At 34.0% G+C, this 26,723-nt stretch overlaps 1 protein-coding gene across 2 annotated transcripts; it reads left to right on the forward strand.

The window, feature by feature from the left end:
• Positions 1-7,933: 7,933 nt before the first annotated feature.
• LOC143045853 (NAD-dependent protein deacetylase-like) lies at positions 7,934-26,723 on the forward strand. 2 transcript variants are annotated; one of them, XM_076218651.1, is made up of 8 exons: positions 7,934-8,051; positions 8,252-8,352; positions 10,829-11,053; positions 13,608-13,847; positions 17,553-17,639; positions 24,797-25,125; positions 25,636-25,829; positions 26,273-26,723. In XM_076218651.1, the coding sequence occupies exons 3-8, from the start codon at positions 10,936-10,938 to the stop codon at positions 26,463-26,465; spliced, it is 1,161 nt and encodes a 386-aa protein (XP_076074766.1). In that variant the 5' UTR covers positions 7,934-8,051; positions 8,252-8,352; positions 10,829-10,935; the 3' UTR covers positions 26,466-26,723. The 2 variants fall into 2 exon arrangements, with proteins under 2 accessions (XP_076074766.1, XP_076074767.1); XM_076218652.1 differs by lacking the exon at positions 7,934-8,051 and having other exon boundaries at positions 8,270-8,408.

Genomic DNA, 26,723 nt, shown 5'->3' on the forward strand with positions numbered 1-26,723 from the left:
GTCGGAAGACAAAGGGGGACGAAAGATACCAAAGGGACAGTCAAACTCATAAATCTAAAACGAACTGACAACGCCATGGCTAAAAATGAAAAAGACAAACAAACAGCACACACGACACAACATAGAAAACTAAAGAATAAACAACACGAACCCCACCAAAAAACTAGGGGTGATCTCAGGTGCTCCGGAAGGGTAAGCAGATCCTGCTCCACATGCGGCACCCGTCGTGTTGCTTATGTGATAACAAATCAGGTAAATAGTCTAATTCAGTAGGTCACATTCATGAAAGGGAAGGGGATTGTTGTTACGACGTAAGGAACATATCCGATATCATTTGTGAAACGGTTATTCCATAACGGTCAACCAACTCGTGATGGCGTCCGTAAAATTTACGAAGGGATGATTTCAACTGCACCATTTGGAACTCTTGGTTTAATAGCTTTCTTGTGAGCAGCAACCCTCTATCAAGAAAATAATGATAGGAAATGCAAGCACGGGAATATCGTATCAATTTGGAGATATATACCCAGTATGCAGGTGCTGCTGGAATGTTGCTACTTAGAAATGGAAAGTTCACAATTGGAAAGCTGAAATCATCTCTTTTGTCGTAAAGTTTTGTTTTCAACCGACCCTCATTGTCCATTTCTAGATGTAAGTCAAGATATGAGGCCGACTTAACTGTATCTGTAGTATCCTTTATCTCTATCTCGATTGGATAGATGCGTTCCACATAGTCACCAAATTTTGAATTATTTAGTGAAAGAACATCATCTATATAGCGAAAAGTAGAGTTAAAGGATATTGCTAACTTCTTATCTTTCTTCCTAAGAAGTTCCTGCATGAAGTCAGCCTCATAATAATAAAGAAACAAGTCGGCAAGTAGAGGGGCACAGTTTGTTCCCATTGGAATGCCGACAGTCTGTTGAAAAACACGTCCTCCGAACGTAACAAATATGTTGTCAATCAAGAAATCAAGCATCTTGATAATATCAGTTTCAGAAAAAGTAAGCAAAAAGTTGAAGAGCATTGAGGACTCAAAATTCCACAAAGATGTGCCAATTACGGCTAAGGTAATCTATTCCTGGGATAAGAAAATCCTTGGTTTTTCGAAAAAGTTATTGTTTTGTAAATGGAAATTTATAGAAATGACCATATAACTGAGATTCATATCAACACCGAAGTGTTGTCTACTGGGGGACGAAACGTTCACCAGCAGTGGCACCGACCCAATGGTGTAAATAGATATCAAAGGTACCAAGATAATAATTTGATACGTCAGACACACGTACCCAAAATATGTCTCTCTGAGATGAATTATAGATATCATATCTGAGGACCAGTACGAACAAAACAAAATGAATATTATACCGATATATCTCCCTAAAAACATATATACAAGTTGATAGGATGTGCTGCTGGAATAGGCCACCTTTTCAAGCTTGAAAATATGTGAATAGGTCGGGAAAACTTTCAGAAATATATAATAAGGTCAATAAAGTTCCCATAACTTCCCATAACTTCTTTTCGTCTGTCATCTCTGTTGATATTTCTCAATATGGCTGTGTTTTTATCAAAAAATGTTTTCTCTTTTAACAAATTTGTATTCCACTTTTAACACGAAACCCAAACAACATGGGAAAAGGTAACTTTTTAACCTACGTAATATATGAAAGGGTATACATTTTTTAAAATCTAGATTAAAAGAAATGGAATTTGAATTTTAATAGAGATAGTAATCACAGAACATTCGTTATGATAAATTAGATAACAAATATCTGAAAAGGTGATAGAGCCAATTGCTACAATTTCAACCTTGGCTTCGCCTCAGTTGACAATGTTTTCTCGGGGTTACAATCTGCTCTATCACCCTCTTAGTTATGCGTTATTTATATAAACTATCTCATGGCTTAATACTATTTTACCCTTCATGGAGACGCTTCATCGAATGTGCACTTTATCAAATACGGATAGTTGTTATGTAGAAGACATCATTGTTTATTACTTTGAGTTTGAAATTTGTAAGTTAGTAATTACAGAACATTCAATACAACAGATTAAATGATACAAAGCTGTGAGAGTGATAAAGCATATTGTTACCCTCGAAAATAATCTGCTCTATTATCCGAGAGCTATGTGTTTTGTTTTATAATGTTTAACGTACTGGATAACAACCGTTTAAACCGTTTTGTGTATATTAAGGCGACAGTAGTTTACTAATGTTCAAATCTCGTAACCCAATTAGGAAGAGAAAAGTCAAGAAAACAAACACATGATTTACTTTTTAGTGCTGTCAGCTGTTGCCAATTAACCAATAAATTCTCGTGTGACCACTGCACCGAACTTTTAACAAATTTTATGTTTGACAATTTAGTACAATACTTTTTTAGTTTCCTAGATTCTATGTTAATGGTATAGCTCAAGTATTCCACGGCGTTACATCGTTCCCGTGTTTTGTATTATCTTCAGGGTTTTTTTACATGTTCACAACTTTTGAAATATCTTGAATAATTACACTCTTACACTCTATTTTAGAGCATATTGCATATCGCTTGATATTTTTCCAAAATGTTATTGTTTTTTTTTCTTTTTCATTAAAAGGGAGATAATTCTGATAAAAGAATCAAATTTTGGATTAAACAAACTTGATTCCATCAGTCAGACTATTGTTACTACACTTAACTTTCCAAACGAGACAGAAAAAAAAAAACTTCTATAAAATTCTAATAGACAAAATCGTCTACGGAAAATTTTTATTGCGTGAATTAAAGGCTTAGTTAATGAACAATATAATTTATTATTAACTATTAATTTACTCATAAATAGTAAATATATATGTAAATCATGTCAGAACCTAGCAGTGGTAGTTTATAGATGTTATTCTCTTAAAATTATCGTCTATCAGCACCAATACCTACCTTATGGTCGTGACATAAGCAATGATACCAGTTAACTTGTCCGTTCCGCTGATGTAAAATTGTAAATACCTTTAATCATACTAAAAAGCAACAGGAGTGGTCAAATTACAAAAAAAAAATACCAACTACTGTGTAAAACTCAAGGTATACGTGGCAAATTAAAGCGACCGCAGTTCACTGATGTTCTAATTTCATTAATCGATTAAGAACAGACAATCAAATTAATGGAAATGCATAAACTACAAAAGGATCCAGACCATTTGCGTCATCATGCCAATTCAATTTTAATTTCACGACATAAATTTACTGAAATATAAGAATTTTTTATTCAAATTATATATAGCCGTGCAAGATAGGCGGGAACAGTTTTCTTTTTCTATCATTAAACTAGATTTGAAATCTATTTTACACCAAAATATATGTGATAAAACATTTTGTTTTGATTTCTAAAAAACGTTTCAGGTACAAATGGTCGACAAGACGACACAAGTTCAAAAAAAAAAAAAAAACTGTTGCCTAAAAAAAAATAAAAATACACACAAACAAAAGAACAGATAACCAAAAACCTTGTCTTCCATTGTTGCTAATGTGCTTTGTCTGTATGTCTATTTGTGTGTGTGTTTTTTTTTTTTGTTTTTTTTTTTTTTTTTTTTGTTGAATATGTGTTTGTTCTTGTAGCCATTAAGATTAAAACATATTTGATACATATTGTGTCTTTTTGTTTTGTCCACACATCGTTGTCATTATAATGAAATTTTTATGCGATTGTTATACAAGTGAGAGGTTGACCTATCTATAAAACCAGGTTAAATTGACAATTTTTTACATAAGAAAATGCCTGTAACAAATCAGGAATATGACAATTGTTATCAATTGGTTTGATCTGGGAACAGTATATATGTTCCTGGTTTGGTGTGTATGTGCTTTTGATTTCGCCATATGATTAGGGATTATCCGTTTTTAATTTTCCTCGCAGTTTGGTATTTTTGTGATTTTACCTTTCACATATTTCCAACATTTTACCATGTCAGTATACATATATTGGCAATGTCTTATTTTGAGTGAATATAGTGATAAACAATGATATTGGCGAGGTATTTGATTTCTGATGAAATAATTCCCCTTTCAATAGAACTTTATTCTGCAATAATACAGACCATGTTAAGTTTTGAGCGCTTACAAACATATTAAACCATGCCATATCCCCGGTGTGCCTCTTCCGATGCTTTTAGTTAAGTGGCTGTCATTGGTTCATGTCATTTCTGTTTTTCGAAAATAGTTTTGTTATAAATAAGGTCGTTAGTTTTCATATTTTGCAAGTCGGTGCCCTTTAAAGCCGACCATACGGTATGTATTTTTCTCATAGTTGAAGGCAGTACGGTTGCATACAATTGTTAACTTTCACTTCATTTGAACTTTGGTTGTCTCATTGGCAATCATAACATAATATTCATATATAATACTATGTTCAAACAACAAAATAGATGAAATGTTGGTTGTAATCATGGACTAAACGATTGAAAATTAAGTGTAAATAGATATTTTACATTATATTAGACAAGTGGAAGAAAACAATAGAACACTTGTAAGAAGGATGTTTATCATTAAAATGATCCACGTGTTAGGGAAATAACAACTGCAGGAAAATAAAACAGAAGTAGCAAACATAATGTGTTGGTGTTCTAAGTACAGATAATATATTTCAAAAGTACTGATATAATCAAACAGTTTCAAATTTAAAATTTGCAAAATTCCATTGTATCTGTACATACCACAAGGATAGAAAAACATTATTGACTAAACATTTGCTAACTAACGACTCGTAAACCATAAATGAACCGTATGTTACCATGACGTAATGTCGTCTAATCTTTTAATTACCAAACGTGACTTATTCCCGATTGTGACTGTTTTGCCGAGTGTGAACTCGCATTACTATAAGACGTGGTACGGTACTTATACATCCCAAATTCATGTATTTAGTTTAAATGTTTAATGTTATATTTGTAATTCTCATCGGATTTTGTCAAATGTGTTGACGTCTTTTCTATTATATTTCTGTGTTATGGTAAAGAAAATTAATCACCGCCTTCATTTATCAGATTTGATTTCGTTCAAAGTAATCAGTACGATATTTTACGTTTGAAGTTAGATTCATAACAAACCTGACATAGTTTTATAATATAGTTAATTGCTACCTCAGTTTTATATTAATAAGAATTAAAATGTGCTTTGTTATTAAATGCAATATCAGTATTTAGTTCTAATATATAATCTTAAATTAATCCCAATTCTAATGACGTCATTTTTTCGTCATTTTTCATTTTTTGATGCTCTGTTTTACTAATTCTAATGACGTCATTTTTTCGTCATTTTTCAGTTTCAAATAGGACGTCACTTGGCGTAGAGGTTTAAACGTATTCGGATGTGTCTACTTTTGTGTTTCAAATGTCTGGTTATGTAAATGTATTTCAGTTGTTTCCTGTAATTAGTTAATACTTCAGCTTTATCATGTACATCTTTTGAATATTCATTTTATTAAATTTACTGTTTGCAAAAGTATAAATTACTCTAAATTATAGGGATTTTCTGGTAACTTAACGGAAAACCCTTGCCGTTTTTGGCACAACCTTTTTGATCTTTTGGTCCTCGATGCTGTTCAACTTTGTACTCGTTTCGGCTTTCAAACTTTTGTATCTGTTCGTCACACATAGGTCTTGTGTGGACAAAATACACTTCTGGCGTATTAAAATTTTGAACTTGTTGCCTTTTGTTGGCTGTTGTTCGTGTGATTCTTTGTCAATTGTGTTCTCCAATTTATTTATATTGTAGTCCTGTGTTGTCATTTTGATGTTATATTTCACATGGCCATAAAAGTGCGAGGTTTGGCATGCCACAAAACCAGGTTCAACCCACCATTTTTTCCTTTAAAAATGCCCTGTACCAAGTCAGGAATATGGTCATTGTTATATTATAGTTCGTTTCTGTGTGTATTACATTATACGTTTCGTTGTGTCGTTTGTTTTCTGTTATTTTTTAGTGTAAATTCACATTGCGATAAGACGTGTCACGGTACTTGTCTATCCCAAATTCATGTATTTGGTTTTGATGTTATATATATATGTTATATTTGTTATTCTCGTGGGATTTTGTCTATATGTGTTACATTTTAGTGTTATGTCGTTGTTCTCCTCTTATATTTAATGCGTTTCCCTCGGTTTTAGTTTGTTATCCCGATTTTGTTTTTTGTCCATGGATTTATGAGTTTTGAACAGCGGTATACTACTGTTGCCTTTATTTACCAAATGGTTGAATATATGAACTCATAAAAGGTTATGAGATAGTACGTCTCTTTCAAGTTCGTCTACTATAACTTATACATGTACGTAAAAAAGGGGGCAATTGCTTCCTAGGTTTATCATGCCCCCACCTACGATAGTAGAGGGGCATTATGTTTTCTGGTCTGTGTGTCCGTTCGTTCGTTCCTTCGTCCGTCTGTTCGTCCATCCGTCATTTTGTCCCGCTTCAGGTTAAAGTTTTTGGTCAAGGTAGTTTTTGATGAAGTTGAATTCCAACCAACTTGAAACTTAGTACACATGTTCCCTATGATATGATCTTTCTAATTTGTATGCAAAATTATAGTTTTTACCCCAATTTCACGGTCAACTTAACATATAAAATGATAGTTCGAAGTTCAGGTTAAAATTTTGGTTAAAGTTTTTGGTCAAGGTAGTTTTTGATGAAGTTGAAGTCACATCAACTTGAAACTTAGTACACATGTTCCCTATGATATGGTGTTTCTAATTTTAATTACAAATGAAAGTTTTGACCCTAATTTCACGGTCCACCGAGCATGGAAAATGATAGTTCGAGTTGGCATACGTGTACTATGGACACATTCTTTTTTTTTTCTATGTTTGCTAGTGAACAAATTATGATACTTTAGCTAAGCATATTAACCTAATCTTTGGGCATAAAATTTCACAATAGCGTTAGCATGTCTAGTGATATGATTATATATATGCTTTTATTTTTTGTTAGTTATAATGATTTTACAAGATGATTATATATGATCATATGTGTATGCAGTTGTCACAAGAAATATTGAAGTGTTAAGCAAGAATGTGTCCACAGTACACGGATGCCCCACTTGCACTATTATTTTACATGTTCAGTGGACCGTGAAATTGGGGTCAATACTTAAATTTGGCATTAAAATTAGAAAGATCATATTATAGGGAACATGTATACTAATATTCAAGTTGATTGGACTTCAACTAGATCAAAAACTACCTTGACCATAAACTTTAACCAAAACTTTAACCGGAGCTTCGCACTATCTTTTTCTTTGTTCAGTGGACCATGAAATTGGGGTCAATACTTTATTTTGGCATTAGAATTAGAAAGATCATATCATGGGGAACATGTGTACTAAGTTTCAACCTGAGCTTCGCACTATCTTTTCTTTGTTCAGTAGACCATGAAATTGGGGTCAATACTTTAATTTGGCATTACAATTAGAAAGATCATATCATGGGGAACATGTGTACTAAGTTTCAAGTTGATTGGACTTTAACTTCATCAAAAACTACCTTGACCAAAAACTTTAAACTGAAGTGGGGCGAACGGACGGACGGACGAACGGACGCACAGACCAGAAAACATAATGCCCTCTACTATCGTAGGTGGGCATAAAAAAGGGAAATCATCAATGAGTGCAGACGATGCTAAATTAAATTAAAATTATAGAGAATCATTGCATTATAGAACACTATTGCCGGCTAATATTATAATGATCTATAACGTTGGGTGATGAATCACGTGCTGTTGTCAAATTAAGACGCAAAACAATATTTATAAATAGGAATTATGATTTGTCTATTTTGATTTATATGGGGATTTCCTAGATCAATTTCGGATATTGTCGCGGTGTGTCTGTATACTGTATTTTAATAATCATAAATGTCGTTTCCTGGTTGTAGCTATAAATAGTTTATGTTATACGCTAAAAAGAATGTATAAGAAATGGGGAGTGGCTAAGGATAAGTCAGACTATAAAAGTAGGAAACCGGCAAAATTGCACGTAACTTGACGGGAACTGATACTGGATTAAGCAGGCTAGTCGATATTTAAAATGTAAATTATATGAAATTACCTTATATTATAGGTCGTCATTGTGCAAACTATCATACAGCGCGTCAGATAAGTAATTAATTGTACATCACGAAATGACATTTTTTTTAAATATTTGAACGCATTTCAGTGGTTTTTATTTTTCTCCAATTATCTGTAATATCTTAATTTTAGCTAATGTGCTGTTGTTCTTATCATTGTAGAATAATATAAAATATTCACTTTAAAAAATGTGAGATGCGAAAACAGAAATATTTAGAAAAGAAGGAGGTGCATGACCACAAGCGTATGTGAAGTGAGCACAGTAAGTTCGTACCACCACAGCATTCATCTATTCTGCATTGACATGAATTAATATTGGTATGGTCATAATTATAAATTAATAGATATTTACAAAACAAAACAAAACTAAAGATTTCCTACCCCAGGACTAGTTTTCTAAAGCTGTATTTTTCAAACTCATTCGGAATCTTTGGTTGTCAATGCTCTTCAATTACGTACTTGATGTACCTTGTTTGATTCGAGCTTAACTTGCGAGTCATTAGTAAACGTAACTCGCGTCTGGTGTACAAAATTTTAATTCTGTAATGTATGAAGAGTTTAGTTAGTTAACTATGGTGGCCAGTTAAGGCCATTTCGCGTTTTCGCGTTTTCGCCCTTCATATTCTATAACGCGAAAACGCGTTTTCGCATTTTCGCGTTTTCGCGAATTCGCCTTTTCGTCTTTTCGCGATTTCGCCTTTTCGACTCGTCGCGATTTCGCCTTTTCGACTCGTCGCGATTTCGCCTTTTCGTGATTTCGCCTTTTCGCGATATACATTTTGATAGTCATATAAATTTCATATCTGTGACGTATTTTAGATATTTTCAACTTTACATTCTTTGGTGACTGAACAAATTTAAAAACAGATGTGTTTGTATAAAATACCTTTGAATATACAATTTGCTTAAGTTATATTTTGGACATTTTAAAATAAATGAAATTAATCATTATTATCGCCATGGTTACTTAAGATACATAATCTTTCATTTTATGCTCTTTTTGTGAATCTAAATTTTTCAATATCTGAATTAGCTTGTGTGAAAAAAGTTTAGAATTAAATACATTGTGGAGATAAGATGTTTGTCAAATAAAACTTGGGACGGTTTCTCGAAGCTATCCTAAGACCTGTCATAAGATACTAGAATATCTTATGACATGCCTTATGATCCTCTTTGCAGGGTTTCAGCTAGGATTTTGAGGGTTTTAGTCACTTTTGCGCGCTATAAAAATCAACCTTAATTGTGTAAAAGTAAGGGACAAATGATGTATATTACTAGCTTCATCTTTTGACTTTGTCAGATTTTAAGGGATTGAGGCAACAGCATGATTGGCAGTTATTGTATGATTTGACTGTATTGGCCATTATTATGAAAGATTCTGAAATGGAATCCAGAAATTTAGTTCAAAATTTCTCTTCAGTTTGCTCCAGGGGTCATTAGTCTTTGGACTATCCCAGACATTGCCTCAAAACTGTGGTAAGCTGATCTTAGCAAAGATATGTAAAGGAATTGTCTAGTTTATGCAAATATTTGAAGTACATCACAGATATGAAATTTATATGACAATCATTTGAATGACTTATACTTTGTAGTCTTGTCTCCAATTATATTTAAAATGTTATGTTATAATAAAATGTATATCGCGAAAAGGCGAAATCGCGAAAAGGCGTAAAGGCGAAAAGGCGAAATCGCGAAAAATCCGAAAACGCGAAAAAGCGAAAAGGCGAAATCTCGAAAAGGCGAAATCGCGGAAAAAGGCGAAAACGCGAAAAAGCGAAAACGCGAAAAGGCGAAAACACGAAATCGAGAAGTGGAAAACGCGAAATCTTAAAGAAAAAATATTTAGCCTTTTCGACTTCGCATTTCCGTGTTTTCGACTTCGTGTTTTCGCGTTTTCGCCCTTGAAAATATGAAGGGCAAAAACTCAAAAAAGCGAAAACGCGAAATGGCCTTAACCGGCCACCATAGTTAACATATATACCCGTTGTTCCATCGTAATACGTTTAATGTCCCAATTGATAAGATAAGCTCGTGTATGTTCACACTATATGAACTTCATTAGTATGTGTGTTCTTTTTCACAAAAACTGTGCTTCAACAGAGTTATGAGGAAGAACGATTAAAATTGATAAAACATGAGTTTTACTTTCACCATAAATAATTGGTGAACGATAGATTGTGTCCGTGTCTCTTCTCACTAGCAACATGTTTTCGCGGTATTCCAGTCTGTAATTTTAATGATAGTGTGGCTTTGAACTCAGTGTGCATTGGAATGGGGGGTAATTCATCCATACTAGGATAAGTGTACGTTGTCGACGCACCTGTTCTCGATCATTTTGCAGTTCATGCGATTCCCTCAATTGTTCTGCGTTACCTTACTTTATTTCTATTTAAATGATTTACCGATATTTGAACATCGGTTAACTATAATTGCCTTAATTTATATACAGTTTTGTAGTTCTGGTTGTGCAACCTTACCTTTAAAGTTATTTCAGAAGTCAATTATTTCAGCAGAAGGACTGTTTCTATTACCCAATGGATATATATTTTATATTCCCAATTAAAGATAATAATCATCTTTATAACTCTTGATATTGAATATAATTTTCATAATGACTAAATTGTACTATGACATGATCAACTTTTCCGTTAAGTACTAAAATTATTATAAAGAAAATGAATTATTTATTTTACAACTATTGTAACCTTATTATAATAAGGTGTAATTTCTTGTTTCAGATGTAACAGTATCAACAAGAATATCAGATATAAACTGCTAATATATCTATTTTGTGAGAAATCTCTTTGAATTTCATAAATTCCCAGGAGAGGAAATAGCTACGACAATGACATCAGAAAATATCATATGTTCATTTACAAACTGTGATCAAGGACACGTTATACCCCCATGGTCAGCTAGAGTTGACGTAAGGGGATTCCACGTTCCTAAATCAAAAAGAAAAGGTATAACACTTTAAAAAAATGTCAATCTTTAAAATCATGTTTATACAGACTTATACAAAAAGACATTTTATACATTTTCAAAACTATTTTTTTCGGTCGAAGATGACGATTGATCACTATTATGTACTGTTATAATTATTAGATAACTGTTAGGAAACTTTGAAAATTTTTAAAATACTATGGATTTTCTTTCCTAGGAATAGATTACCTTAGCTGTATTTCCATATTATTCGAAATTTGGGGTCGTCAATGCACTTCAACTTCGTACTTTATTTGTTCTTTCAACTTTTTTTATTCAAGCGTCGGAAGACAAAGGGGGACGAAAGATACCAAAGGGACAGTCAAACTCATAAATCTAAAACGAACTGACAACGCCATGGCTAAAAATGAAAAAGACAAACAAACAGCAGCACACTTGACACAACATAGAAAACTAAAGAATAAACAACACGAACCCCACCAAAAAACTAGGGGTGATCTCATGTGCTCCGGAAGGGTAAACAGATCCTGCTCCACATGTAGCACCCGTCGTGATGCTTATGTGATAACAAATCAGGTAAATAGTCTAATTCGGTATGTCACATTCATGAAAGGGAAGGGGATTGTAGTTACGACGTAAGGAACATATCCGATATCATTTGTGAAACGGTTATTCCATAACGGTCAACCAACTCGTGATGGCGTCCGTAAAATTTACGAAGGGATGATTTCAACTTCACCATTTGGAACTCTTGGTTTAATAGCTTCCTTGTGAGCAGCAACTCTCTATCAAGAAAATCATGATAGGAAATGCAAGCACGGGAATATCGTATCAATTTGGAGATATATACCCCGTATGCAGGTGCTGCTGGAATGTTGCTACTTAGAAATGGAAAGTTCACAATTGGAAAGCTGAAATCATCTCTTTTGTCGTAAAGTTTTGTTTTCAACCGACCCTCATTGTCAATTTCTAGATGTAAGTCAAGATATGAGGCCGACTTAACTGTATCTGTAGTATCCTTTATCTCTAGCCCGATGGGATAGATGCTTTCCACATAGTCACCAAATTTTGAATTATTTAGTGAAAGAACATCATCTATATAGCGGAAAGTAGAGTTAAAGGATATTGCTAACTTCTTATCTTTCTTCCTAAGAAGTTCCTGTATGAAGTCAGCCTCATAATAAGAAAGAAACAAGTCGGCAAGTAGAGGGGCACAGTTTGTTCCCATTGGAATGTCGACAGTCTGTTGAAAAACACGTCCTCCGAACGTAATAAATATGTTTTCAATCAAGAGATCAAGCATCTTGATAATATCAGTTTCAGAGAATTTTTGGTTTGAATCAGAGTGATCCTTTACAAAGTAGGATTTATCCCTCCCTAAGACAAGATACTTATATCTACGTTGGCCATTCTTTTTTATGAAGCAAAGCAATACCAACTCTTTCAATTTGTCCTTTAGTTACTTGTGTAAAGAGTAGAAAAGTCAAATGTTTTAATACTGTTACAAGATGAAAGAGAGTTAGATTGTATGTACTCTAAAAGATCTTTGGAATTTTTAAGTATCCACATCTGATTCACGCCACCTCTAGAATAGGCAGTTTCACAATAAATTTGAAGCCCGTCTTTGATTGCTGATAAAATAGATGTTAATAATTTTTGCTAAATTTGGGTCTTTAAAGATTGACGTAGCATGGGCATTGTTAGACCCATTCAGTTTCTTAATTCTGATTTGTATCAACGACCTTACTGTCTTAATCCATTCGGAAAGAGTGTCTACGTCTTCCTTCTTAACCCATTGCCTGGCATAATTCTCAACTGAATCCATCCAAATTTTAAAGTTGTATTTCCAATTGATGGATTTAGGCTCACGATATTTCGGACCTTTTGATAACACATTTTGTAGAGAAGTGTTATTAACAATGTTGAGGTCACCGGTAATAACGTGGCCAGCAGGATTATATGTGAATTGGGAACTAGCACTGGGAAGTGCAATCAGGAGGTTTAGACTTGAAGTCGTCAATATCGAGATCCTGCAAAACGTGTTTATAATTGAAAATTTTAGTTGCAATATGTTTGGTATAGGTATAAGAAATGATTGGTACAGACTGGTCTTTGAAATAAGGAGGTATTTTCGATTGAACTAATTTATAATGAAGGATATTGCCTAAGTTGACGCCATCGAGACCTTTGTTGGCAAAGGAAAGATTAAGGAAAGATCTTTTCTTTTTTTCATCTTTTCCAATGCGGACTGGCTTGAAAAGTCTGTGACTTGCAATATCCGAAATTATAGCTTCAAATTTGTATTGGTTTGTATGAGGGTTTGTAACAGTGGACAAAAAGCACGTCCGGGATACAAAATGATGAGCCTGACATCTTTCATGAGTTTATAGATAGTTAACCATTTATTTTTTATAATATGCAGTTCAAAATAAAATTTTCAAAAAATCCGTATATTACAATAAATAAAGTTACATAAAAGAGACCTACTTCTGGACCAAAATCAAAAATGATGAAGACATAATAAAGATATATGTTTAGATTTTAACACTTATTTCATTCATCTTTTTCTGAAAGGAATGGTGGTAGATTGGACAGGTGATGGCTCTGCGTTTTTCCATATGACGTGTTGGCAGAGAGTGTGTGACCTTGCTCAGGGTACAACTCCAAACATTAAGTTATGCAAGAAAGAAAAAGACTTGATATATGAAGCAGAACAAACAGCAGAGTTTCATGATTCAGAAGAATGTTTTCAAAAAGAGGCTTTACGTATCGCTGCATTGTTAAGAGATTCAGCTTATTGCATAGGTTTCACAGGTAAAAAAATATTTTTTTAGGTAACATCCGCTTTTATGTGGGAGGGGGTATAACACTTCCATCAGGCTTGTTTAGAAACAATTCGGCCTGAATATAGCCTTTGTTCGTCTGTATTGACCAAGGCAGCCATGCTGCTAAAGAAATCAATGGAAATTCAAAAAGCATGCCAAAGTCATTTTACTTTTATCTAGGTCTCAACATTCACCTTTACTTTTATCCATCCACCCACAGTAATATAAGTCAAGAGAAATGTGTAATCATTCGGTTATTCGTCCGTCCATCAAAACGTTAAATCCGTAACCGAACTAAAACTGAAGTAAATATGAAGTAATAAAGTCAGTAATAGTGTTCATCTATTGATGGATTAACCATTCACAAAATTACAAGGTAACAATGCAATTTAGTTTTTTATCAGTATATATTTGTGTGTTATCCGTTGTAAACACGAACACATGCAAACGAGGGATTGGATATCATTATGTGTGTTCTTTTTATGTTTTCTGGGTCGATGAAACTGCTGGTGGAGTTTTTATTCCCTGAGGGTATCAACAGCCCAGTAGTCAGCACTTCTGTGTTGACATGAGTTTTCATTGATATGGTCATAACTATCAATTAACGGTTTACAAAACTTTTTTATTTTTTTTTACATGCGAGGCTTTTCTACCTAAGTAACATATAATCTTAGCTGTATTTGGCAAAACTTTTAGTGAATTTTGGTCCTCAATGCTCTTCAACGCTCTTCAACTTCGTAGTTTATTTGGCCTTTTTAATATATTTTTTTATTTGGCCTTTTTAATATATTTTTTTATTTGGCCTTTTTAATATATTTTTTTATTCGGGCGTCACTGATGAGTCTTTTATAGACCAAACGCGAGTCTGGCAATAACAAAATATGTCAAAATTGTAATTCTGGTATCTATGATGAGTTTATTTACAACCAGTGGGTCGATGCCACTGCTGGTGGAGTTTTTTTTTTCGTCGAGGGTATCACCTACCTAGTAGTCAGCACTTCTGTGTTGACATGAGTTTTCATTGATATGGTTATAACTATGAATTAACTGTACAACACTTTAAAATTTTTTAAATACTAAGACTTTTCTACTTCAGGAACAGATTACCTAAACTGTATTAGGCAAAACATTAAGGAAATTTTAGTCCTCAATTTTCTTCAACTTCGTACTTTATTTGGCATTTTTTTTTATTTATTCGAGCGGCACTGATAAGTCTTTTGTAGATCAAATGCACGTCTAGTAGAAATATAAAATCCTGGTATCTATGCTGAGTTAATTTATGGCTAAATTTCATTAAACTAGAGGCTCTAAAGAGCCTGTGTCGCTCACCTTGGTCTATGTGAATATTAAACAATGGACACAGATGGATTCATGACAAAATTGTGTTTTGGTGATGGTGATGTGTTTGTAGATCTTACTTTACTAAACATTCTTGCTGCTTACAATTATCTCTATCTATAACAGTACTTTCTGTGGAAAAAGTTATTGAAAATCTTCAAATTTTAAGAAAATTGTTAAAAATTGACTATGCAGGGCAATAACTCCTTAGGGGGTCAATTGACTATTTTGGTCATACTGACTTATTTTTAGTTCTTACTTTGCTGTACATTATTGCTATTTACAGTTTATCTCTATCTATAATAATATTCAAGATAATAACAAAAAAACAGCAAAATTTCCTCAAAATTACCAATTCAGGGGCAGCAACCTAACAACCGATTATCCGATTCATCTGAAAATTCCAGGGCAGATAGATCTTGACCTGATCAACAATTTTACTTCGTCAGATTTGCTCTTAATGCTTTGATTTTTGAGTTATAAGCCAAAAACTGCATTTTACCCCCATGTTCTATTTTTAGCCATGGCGGCCATCTTGGTTTGTTAGCCGAGTTACCGGACACATTTTTTTAACTAGATACCCCAATGATGATTATGGCTAAGTTTGGTTAGATTTGGCCCAGTAGTTTCAGAAGAGAAGATTTTTCTAAAAGATTACTAAGATTTACGAAAAATGGTTAAAAATTGACTATAAAGGGCAATAACTCCTAAAGTGGTCAACTGACCATTTTGGTCATGTTGACTTATTTGTAGATCTTACTTTGCTGAACATTATTGCTGTTTACAGTTTATCTCTATCTATAATAATATTCAAGATAATACCAAAAACAGCAAAATTTCCTTAAAATTACCATTTCAGGGGCAGCAACCCAACAATGGAATGTCCGATTCATCTGAAAATTTCAGGGCAGATAGATGTTGACTTGATGAACAATTTTACTTCATGTCAGATTTGCTCTAAATGCTTTGGTTTTTGAGTTATAAGCCAAAAACTGCATTTTACCCCTATGTTCTATTTTTAGCCATGGCGGCCATCTTGGTTGGTTGGGCCGGTCACCGGACACATTTTTAAAACTAGATACCCCAATGATGATTATGGCCAAGTTTGGTTAAATTTGACCCAGTAGTTTCAGAGGAGAAGATTTTTCTAAAAGATTACTAAGAATTACGAAAAATGGTTAAAAATTGACTATAAAGGGCAATAACTCCAAAAGTTGTCAACTGACCATTTTGGTCATGTTGACTTATTTGTAGATCTTACTTTGCTGAACATTATTGCTGTTTACAGTTTATCTCTATCTATAATAATATTCAAGATAATAACCAAAAACAGCAAAATTTCCTTAAAATTATCATTTCAGGGGTAGCAACCCAACAACGAAATGTCCGATTCATCTGAAAATTTCAGGGCAGATAGATCTTGACCTGATGAACAATATTACCCCATGTGACGTCAGATTTGCCCTCAATGCTTTGGTTTTTGAGTTATAAGCCAAAAACTGCATTTTACCCCTATGTTCTATTTTTAGCCATGGCGGCCATCTTGGTTGGTTGGGCGGGTCACCGGACACATTTTTAAAACTAGATACCCCAATGATGATTATGGCCAAGTTTGGTTAAATTTGGCCCAGTAGTTTCAGAGGAGAAGATTTTTCTAAAAGATTACTAAGAATTACGAAAAATGGTTAAAAATTGACTATAAAGGGCAATAACTCCAAAAGTTGTCAACTGACCATTTTGGTCATGTTGACTTATTTGTAGATCTTACTTTGCTGAACATTATTGCTGTTTACAGTTTATCTCTATCTATAATAATATTCAAGATAATAACCAAAAACAGCAAAATTTCCTTAAAATTATCATTTCAGGGGTAGCAACCCAACAACGAAATGTCCGATTCATCTGAAAATTTCAGGGCAGATAGATCTTGACCTGATGAACAATATTACCCCATGTGACGTCAGATTTGCTCTAAATGCTTTGGTTTTTGAGTTATAAGCCAAAAACTGCATTTTACCCCTATGTTCTATTTTTAGCCATGGCGGCCATCTTGGTTGGTTGGCCGGGTCACCGGACACATTTTTTAAACTAGATACCCCAATGATGATTGTGGCCAAGTTTGGTTAAATTTGGCCCAGTAGTTTCAGAGGAGAAGATTTTTGTAAAAGTTAACGCAGGACGACGACGACGGACGACGACGGACGCCGGACGACGACGGACGCCGGACGACGACGGACGCCGGACGACGACGGACGCCGGACGCCAAGTGATGAGAAAAGCTCACTTGGCCTTTCGGACAGGTGAGCTAAAAAAGCGTTCAACTTCGCAAAAAAGTACGATAGTGATTATGTTTCAGGTGCCGGAATTTCAACTGCAGCTGGCATTGGGGATTATCGAGGCATACATGGTCAGTGGACCAACAATGATAAAACTAAAGAATATGGTAATTATGGTTGTATAACGAATTGTATATTATTTAAGTTTATCTGACCACTGGAAATAAGTTTGTACAAAAACCGTTCTAGAAGATGTGTTTTGAACGTAGTATAGTTGTGGTATACTCGATATGGTAGATTTAATCAAGTTTGTATTGTAATATTCCTGTTTTTTATTCAAAAAAGAATTCTAATGAACAGGCGCCGGCGTGGTTATATATAGGATGTGGAAAAGAGAAGCTAGCCTTTATCACAATATTTTTGCTTTGATGCACATGACTAAATTATGTCTATGGGCTCATAACAAAATAACGTCAGCCAATCAGAAGACGCGTTACATCCAAAATTAAATTATTACATGATAAATCTATTTCACAACATATGATGATGAGCAATGCTATAATAGAGAAACGCCAATCCTAAGAAATTCGGTAAAGTCAGATATTATTAAAGACGCCTTTGGTCTAGATTTTCATCTGGTCTTTGAATTAAGGGAAGTTATTTTCGGCGTTTTGCATTTGCACCGATTTTTTCTTTCATTTGCCGAAATTCATTTTCTTTTGCGCCGATATTTTTACATGTAAATTACAGGTGAATAGATATAAGAAGATGTTGTATGACTGCTAATGAGACAACTCACTATCCAAGCCATGTTATTTTTCATTTATCATTATAGACCTCTTCCGTAAGCCAGTTGTACAAATGTTGTGAATTGTCAATCATAACATGTATATAATTGTTGTCCCCTGTTCACGGGGAGGGGAAAGAAGGCCTACTATATATATCTCCAGATTTTTCCCTTGACCGTACTCGTATTTCTTTAGCCTCTGTCTTTCGATCATCTGCCACATGGCTATTCTCATTCTGTAGTTTGACAGTAGTGGTGACTCTAGCCTTTACACGATTTTATGGTACATTAGTAAGATATAAAATTGAGAATGGAAATGGGGAATGTGTCAAAGAGACAACAACCCGACCATAGAGACGTCGCGCAAAATACTGGTGATAATAACGTAACGTCGGAAATATAGCAAAAAGCCGTCTTATTTTCTTGTTTTTTACGTAACGTTTTTCTAATGTGATTTCTAATGTGTAAGCATTGATTCATTCAGGTTTTTTTTCATGGGAATATTTTTTTTCAGTAAAGATATTCATGTATATTTTATTTAACGAAAAATGTATATATATATATATATATATATATATATATATACAACTCGTCTAAACATTATGTTTAGACGAGTTGTATATACATTATGTACACAGCCATGTATCACCATCATTGATGGCGATCCGATGGATACATCTGTTGTAGGGTTGTCACTGACTCAGACGTACTTATATATATATATATATATATATATTTTATATTTTTTAATTATAAGCAGAGCCACGTTGAATCATTTCATTTGAATCGGAAAGGTCTACTAAAATATTTTATGAGTGGCTAAACAACAGTGCATGATGTTTTATAATTCAATTCTTATTTCAATCCAAATTGTCCAATACAGAAAGAATGTCTAGATGGGTGTCCTCTGAAATAGTTATACGATAAGAGGCATCTACATCAGCAAGTATGTATAGCAGAGATTTCGTCGGTACCAAAGCAGTCTTTGTCTTTAAAAGTTTATATTTTAACGGATCATTGTCACTGATTTTGTCATAATAATGACCCCGGAAAACCTCGAATCCAGGGGGATATGTAGCACCCCAGCTGTCACTCTCTGCTGAATTCAATACGTGTGAACCTTTGGAAATTTTCATTAAATAATAGTCAAAGTTATCATCGTCGGTTTTGACAGCCACAACAGAGTTTATGGATACCAAATCTGATATGTCTTCTGAAAGAATGTCAGTGTCTTGTGCTACTTCTTCTTCGTTAGAAGTTTGTGTTATTTCGCGTGGCTTCATAGTTTTCTTTACCCCGGTATTTTCTACATTTAAACAGTTAAGATAATTCCCCAAAATGCATTGATCGCACGTGTAACAAGAGAGATCGGAAACAATGATTTCATTACATGTACTAGTAAAAACATGATGTATTTGTCTATTTTGCTGGATCGGCTTAAATATTTTGGAATTGTGTCTATCAATTGAGTCCACATATCGAAATACCCTTCTTTTAAATAATGCACTTCTTGGCTTTTTAAGGCTACTTTCGCAGAACGTAAATAAATCCTTCGCATTCTGAATCACTGTATTGCCACGTAGAACAGATATGTCCGCCTGTCTTTTTATAAATCCCCCCGCGGCATCTTGAGGCCCTTTTGCATGGCTTGTTTCAAAGAAATTTCTATGGAATGTTTTATATCCGAAATCAGGGATGGCAGTAGATAAACTTCCTAAACAGTGCCGCGATTTATATTGGCTAGAACAACCGTCTGTGAATTCATGCATATGATCAACTGTGTATGATATTGAATCTAAATATTCCTTAACTTTCTTTTGGACATATTTTGTAAAATCATTATCATGTTGCAGGTCCGGGGAAATTACGAAAAAATGTTCCGTAATTATTTCCGGAAATTCTTCTGTACTGTCTACACCATCGTATTCTAAAATGGCGTGTCGGTGCATGACGGTTACATGAATGCTGCATTCAGTTCTTTGGAAGTAATTGGATTGGATTTCTTCTTTCTCGACACAGCGATAATTTTCCGAATAATCGTGGATGCATATGCAATGATTGACTGGCAAGTTCTGAACAAGACTTTTAAGTTGATTGCTTTGCCAGTTTGATCGGTGCTGGTGAGCGGGGAAAGTTTCGAGAAGCTTTTTTAAATTGAGAAACATTTCGTTTACGCTAGTTTTCTTTTTTATCAGGGTCAGTCGGCGCCTTACATTTTTACCCTTCGATTTTTCAGTTATATATTCATATTTTTGCCATTCAACAGTTGAAGACGACTGTGATTCGTTGGGTGAAAGTTTGAAATTACCAACTCCGCAAAGGCTACATTTTCGGTCAAGACAATTTTTTCTATAAAATCCATTTACTTTTGGACATAGCGTAATATGTATAAGGTCTGACATATTCTCAAATACGGGATAGTCACTTTCTTGCGAATCGGTTTCCCTGTCACACGATTTTCTGAACTTCATACATGCTTTGAAAACAAGGTTTGCTTCCACGTGATATCTACAACAGCATGTATTTCTATCTTTTTCAGATGCAGGTCTTACGAAAAACGGTCGAAGTTTCTCAAATGCTCTTTGTCCAATTTTAATTTCCGGATATTTGGCGACAAAATCTAAATACGCATCAGTTTGTGTTTTTTTCCAGCACGTGTGTCATATGCGAAGTATATAAGTTTGGTCCCAATCGTTCTCTTTTGATATCGGATTTGTTGCCGGTCGGGTGTGATATGCCATCAGAGAGCCAAAAGTTATAAACTGTTTTCTTTGTTTCTTCTGAAATGGAATCTTTTCTTGTTTTCTGTTGCGTAAGAGCCCATGCAGACGATTCACTTTTAAGAATTCTAGACCTAATACGCTGGCCTCCAGCAACACTTCTTGCTGGCAAACCTAAATTTTTACACAGTTTAATTTTACCTCTCGAGTTTGCTAAATTTTCCCCGCTGATTGATGCAGTAACAGAATTCATTACCGAACGTGCATTCTTAGATCGCTTTAATTTTGTAGATTTTATTATTTCTTGAATATCTGCAACGACGGCCATTTCAACTGGCGAAACTGAATGTTTCAGATTAGCTATTGTTGGCGATCGAGGGGATCTGCGGGCCAAATAAGTCGATATAACTGCGCATCGTTTAGATGGAGTTTTTGGTAAACCTTCTTTAAATTTTCTTAGGGCTCTGGCCTTTTCCATTCTGTTTTTGAAAACATTTGAACCTTCTGGTACAACAAGTGACATTGATGAAAGTTCTACATTTTTTTTACCTCTGTGTTTACGGACATTCATTTTATTTTTCAGTTTTCTTTCATTTATTTTCTTAGATTTCTCCCTTTGTTCTCTCTTTTTTCTTGCATTAATCGTTTGACTATATGTTTTTGTCTCGCTCTCTTTATTCTTGTACAACTTTCCATAAGATTTTCTACTCGTTTCATTTTTCTGAAGCCTTTTTCGTTCTCTGTTCCTAATAAGTATTTCCTTAGCCGAAAGTTTACTTTTTTTTCTGTTATTCATATTTCTGAAAGCATATTTATATTTGAATGTACACAAAATTTTGGTCTGATTTTTTTAAGTCCGATTATTTTAATTGATTGTTGGTTTATAAATACATTCAATAATTAAATATGAGTCTTTTTTGTCTCATGTTTTATTTTTTTGGAACTAATCATTCTCCTGAAACACCAGAGATCATTTCGGTTGTTTGAAGGGATTGGTGCCTCTTGTTTTGTCTACGAAAATTATCTAATATGGTAACTCTTCTTTTAGATTGTCCCAGAACTAAAGTCAAATCATTTTTTACGAATTTTAATATAGAATAATATTTTTATTTCATTAAGGGAGCAACCATTTGATTTTAATGGGGGGGGGGGGGGTGCTAGGATGAAAAATTTTGTCCGGCATTTTTTTTAGTTGTTATCTCGGTCCTGCCTTTTTATTTTCACTATATTTGGTCCTGCCTTTTTTTACAAGTTTATCCTGGGTTTGTTTGCCAACTGCTCATCCTGCCCTTTTAACCCCACCGCAGTTCGCGCCTGTCCTAAGTCAGGTACCTATAGCTTTTGTTAGTCTTTTATATTTTTTTACTTTTAGTTCATCTCTGTGTTTCGAAGTGAAGAGTGGCGTCCATTTTCTTGATCTAGTATACATTAGGATTTCGGGGCCTACTCAAGACCTCCTCTGGGTGCGGGATTTCTCGCATGTTGAAGACCCATTGGTGGCCTTGAGCTGTTTTCTACGTTTTGGTCGGGTTGTTATCTCTTTGACATATTCCCCGTTTCCATTCTTATTCATTATTTTTTTACTCGAAACTCCTGTCTGCCTTTTTTTTACACTCAAAACCCCTGTCCTCCCTCTTTTTCAAATTTCATTCTAGCCCCCCCCCCCCCCTTAAAAATCAAATGGAAGCTCCCTAAGGCAAAAACATGCCCATATCGTTTCATGTTTGGAGATCGATTCTTTACAAGTTCTTCTTATAATTTCTTTTGCGTATTGACTCTGTGTGAAATATGACGTTTCATTATTTTTCGACGTTTTTTGTCTCATTGGACATTTTTTCTGATTTTTCTTTTCTTTATTTGCGAAAAGGATAAAATATAAAAACAGCCAGTATTTATATTATCATGTTCAGTATTTGTTGTAATTTTTGAAATCTGTATCAGTATTTTTCTTCTGATTTAATCGCGATACATCGTAGATCCCGAAATCGTCAAAATGGAATATTTGTTTGGATTTCAGATGATACGGGACATTTTTTCTGATTTTAAATTTTTTCAATAGTTTTTTTTTAAAACAAGTAAACTCAAAAAGTTTGGTACCAATTTAAACAGAAATGTTTGTAATTTATAAATTATAAATATAAACGATATCCTTTTAAAATTACCTTCAGTATATGAATTTGATCTTCAAAGTTTGCAGTTGGAGTCTAGATTATTTGTCACCATTACAAGATCAAAAAGTTGCTATGACGTCATCTTTCTACATGTATGACGTCATATATGTAAGTAAAATTATGTAATTCAAAACTTTACATATGGTTCTTAATTCCTTCCAAATGAGAACTACCTTTGGCTACTCAATCCATATTTCATTCTCAAAAATGTTTGGAGATCTCAATGTTCAATGTTACGCATTACACGGCAAAACTGCCTATTTCATAAAATTTAGCGCTTCAAATCGAAACCTATTCGTGAAAAAAATATCATGAAAAACAGATATTTTGTTGCCATTAGATTGGGTAACGAAAATTATTTAGCGATTCTGCAAATTGTTGCGTCCTAAACGGACAGTTAGCCTTTTCGCCGATTTTTCTCGAATCACCTTCAAATTGTCACCAGTATCTTGCGCGACGTCAGAGCAGACAACAGTAGAAGGTCACCAACAGGTCTTCAATGCAACGAGAAATTCTCGCACCCGGAGGCGTCCTTCAGCTGGCCCCTAAACAAATATATACTAGTTCAGTGATAATGAACACCATACTAAACTCCAAATTGTACACAAGAAACTAAAAGTTAAAATAATACAAGACTAACAAAGGCTAGAGGCTCCTGACTTGGGACAGGCGCAAAAATGCGGCGGGGTTAAACATGTTTGTGAGATGTCAACCCTCCCCCTATACCTCTAACCAATGCAAAAAAGTAAACGCATAACAATACACACATTAAAATTCAGTTTACGAGAAGTCCGAGTCTGATGTCAGAAGATGGAACCAAAGAAAATAAACAAAATGACAATAATACATAAATAACATCAGACTACTAGCAGTTAACTGACATGCCAGCTCCAGACTTCAATTAAACTGATTGAAAAATTATGTCTTCATCATATGAATATCAGGCACAATCCTCTCCGTGAGGGGTTTAGTATCATACCATCATAACATATATGAGAAGAACATAACCCGTGTCATGCCAACAACTAGTTTATAAATAATAAGTGTGTTTAGTTCCGATGTAAAGACCCTATAAGTGATGTTTGTTTTATGTTTCATGACACTGACCTTCCAAAATGTATGACCGTCGATGATTAAAGAATTGACTCCTCGGCTCGTTTTAGTGTTCAATCAAAAATAACATCTTTCATTATTTATTAAACCTAAGCGAACAAAATTTATAACCAGATTTTTCCAATGGTTTAAGTACATGTGCAAGTATTAACTTACCTGTAAATCTAATAAGAAGCAAATATAAAATCGGCGCAAATGAAAGAATGAAAATGTTTAAAATCGGCGCAAATGTCATACGCCCGTTAATTTATAACGTGTTCTAAAACTAATAAGTGTTCTAGTCTCAGTTTTGCTTTACGGTTTGTTAGGTATTATAAATAAAGAAATGATTTGAGTTTCAAACATCACCAAATTTGTCACAAAAGGGAGGAAGGTAGTATAATGGTGCAATATCAAGTTGTAAAACAATGATTTACCATCATCCTAACGAAAGCTGTCACGAGAGGGAGGATGATTGTTCAGTGCTACTCTTTTGGTGTTCTGAACAAGTCAGTCTTAAATTTATGATATAATATATTTGGTTTATATTCTAGGTCCTGCATCAGCTAGTTTTGGGCTAAACTTACATTCAAAGAGAGACCATCTTCTTCCAACATATACACATGAAGCTATTTATAAACTAATGGACATGGGTTTAATCAAATATTTGATTAGTCAGAACACTGATGGCCTACACAAGTTGTCTGGAATTCCATCAGATAAAATATCAGAATTGCATGGAAATGGTTATGAAGAAAAATGTGATACATGTGGATTGAGGCGTATGCGAAGGAAATCAACAGACCAACATTTAAGAGTACCTCCTCAAGAATGCTGTAGATGTGGATATGATCACAGAACTGGAAACACGTGCGAAATTCCGGTAGGTTAATTTACATGCATTTGTAAAACCATTATACCTCTCTTGTTTTGTCGCTGTTTGTTATTTTATATGCTTCCATTCTCACTAAACTCAAGACACGCAAAATAATAGGACTATAGAAAAAGATATATTTTGTTAAAATGAAAAAAAAAAGTTTAATTGAACAGAACTTTAATTTTAACGTGGATACAATAAATATACAGTATGGATCTATTTCATATTTTCTGCATCCTATAGCTCTTTGCTAGTCATTTGACTAGTTTGATCTTGGGAGGCAAACACGGTTATAAAAAATAATTTCATTACGACAGAATTATAATCTTTCAAATTAACATGTCGTAGTCTGAGATTGCTCTAGTGTCTGAAAAAGTGTATTTCGTAGGATTTCATGGGTCGGGGGGTAGCCAGCCCCAGAAATTCATTCAGACGTCAGCGGTATCCCGGATTACCTCTTCCTTGCTCAACACTGAATATATTTATGAATTAAGTAAAAACAACTATTTCATTTAGGGTTGTAATGGATATATGATGAACACCATTATCAATTTTGGAGATATTCTTGAAGAATTTGTTTACTCGTCTGCTAAAGAAAATGGTGAAAAGGCTGATGTTGTCCTTTGTCTTGGTACAACACTTCTAGTTTCCCCAGCGGATGAACTAGTTACACTAGGCAAGAAACCAAATAGACTCGTCATTTGTAACAGGTGATTGCTTTAGATTGATCAAGATTCTTAATCTTTAATTTGTGTTAAGGTTAGACGATCGATCTTATATTCACTTTGATATAGAGTGCTGTTTCCTTTAATGCCTTTTTAGACCATAAAGACCTATTTATTTTAATTTATGCCTTCTTGTTTTTACAACATTATCTATCATTTTCTTTCCTACACTTCGTTAAATAAACAGGAATAATTTATTTCCGTTATTACAGCAAATAAATTCTACTATACAGACCTTGTTTTCGCAATATATCAGACAATGAAGACAATGGTAAGGAAAACCTTATTTTGTGCAAATTTGTTGGGGTTTTTTTGTTTTGTTTTTTTTAATTAATGTGGAATAGCTTGGGCCAGAATTGCCATGAACTTATGCGGAATAAGATTTATATATTTCATATTATCTTCGAAATATCTATTAATCTTTCCAGACAATCGACCCCTTATGATGACTATTGCAATCAAATAGATGAACATGGGGCACAGATAGGTTCTCGGGTGTATGGAGACTGTGATCGTCTGATGAAACTGGTTATGAGGTTTATCTTAGGTGAAGATCATATCAAGGAATGGGAAGAAGGCCGGGATCAAAGAATTGCATTGTATGATATGACTAGAACATAGATACTAAGTTATTAATCACAAAGTGTCGTATTGTCATGAACTCTATCTCGTACATGGATTCAATGGATCATATAGATGATAAGATCTGTTCATGTTGTGTATTCTAAATCACTGTTTACTTTTATGGATATGTTTATTCAAATTCTGTTTTCTTGTATACGTGTTTTGATTCATTAAATGCGTTATTGTATGAATCATTAATTGCATAATTATTGTATGTAAAATTAAATGCATAATTATTGTATTTAAAATTAAATG

The sequence above is a fragment of the Mytilus galloprovincialis genome, chromosome 9 (genome assembly GCF_965363235.1).
Source record: "Mytilus galloprovincialis chromosome 9, xbMytGall1.hap1.1, whole genome shotgun sequence".
In the NCBI taxonomy this organism is placed as follows: domain Eukaryota; kingdom Metazoa; phylum Mollusca; class Bivalvia; order Mytilida; family Mytilidae; genus Mytilus; species Mytilus galloprovincialis.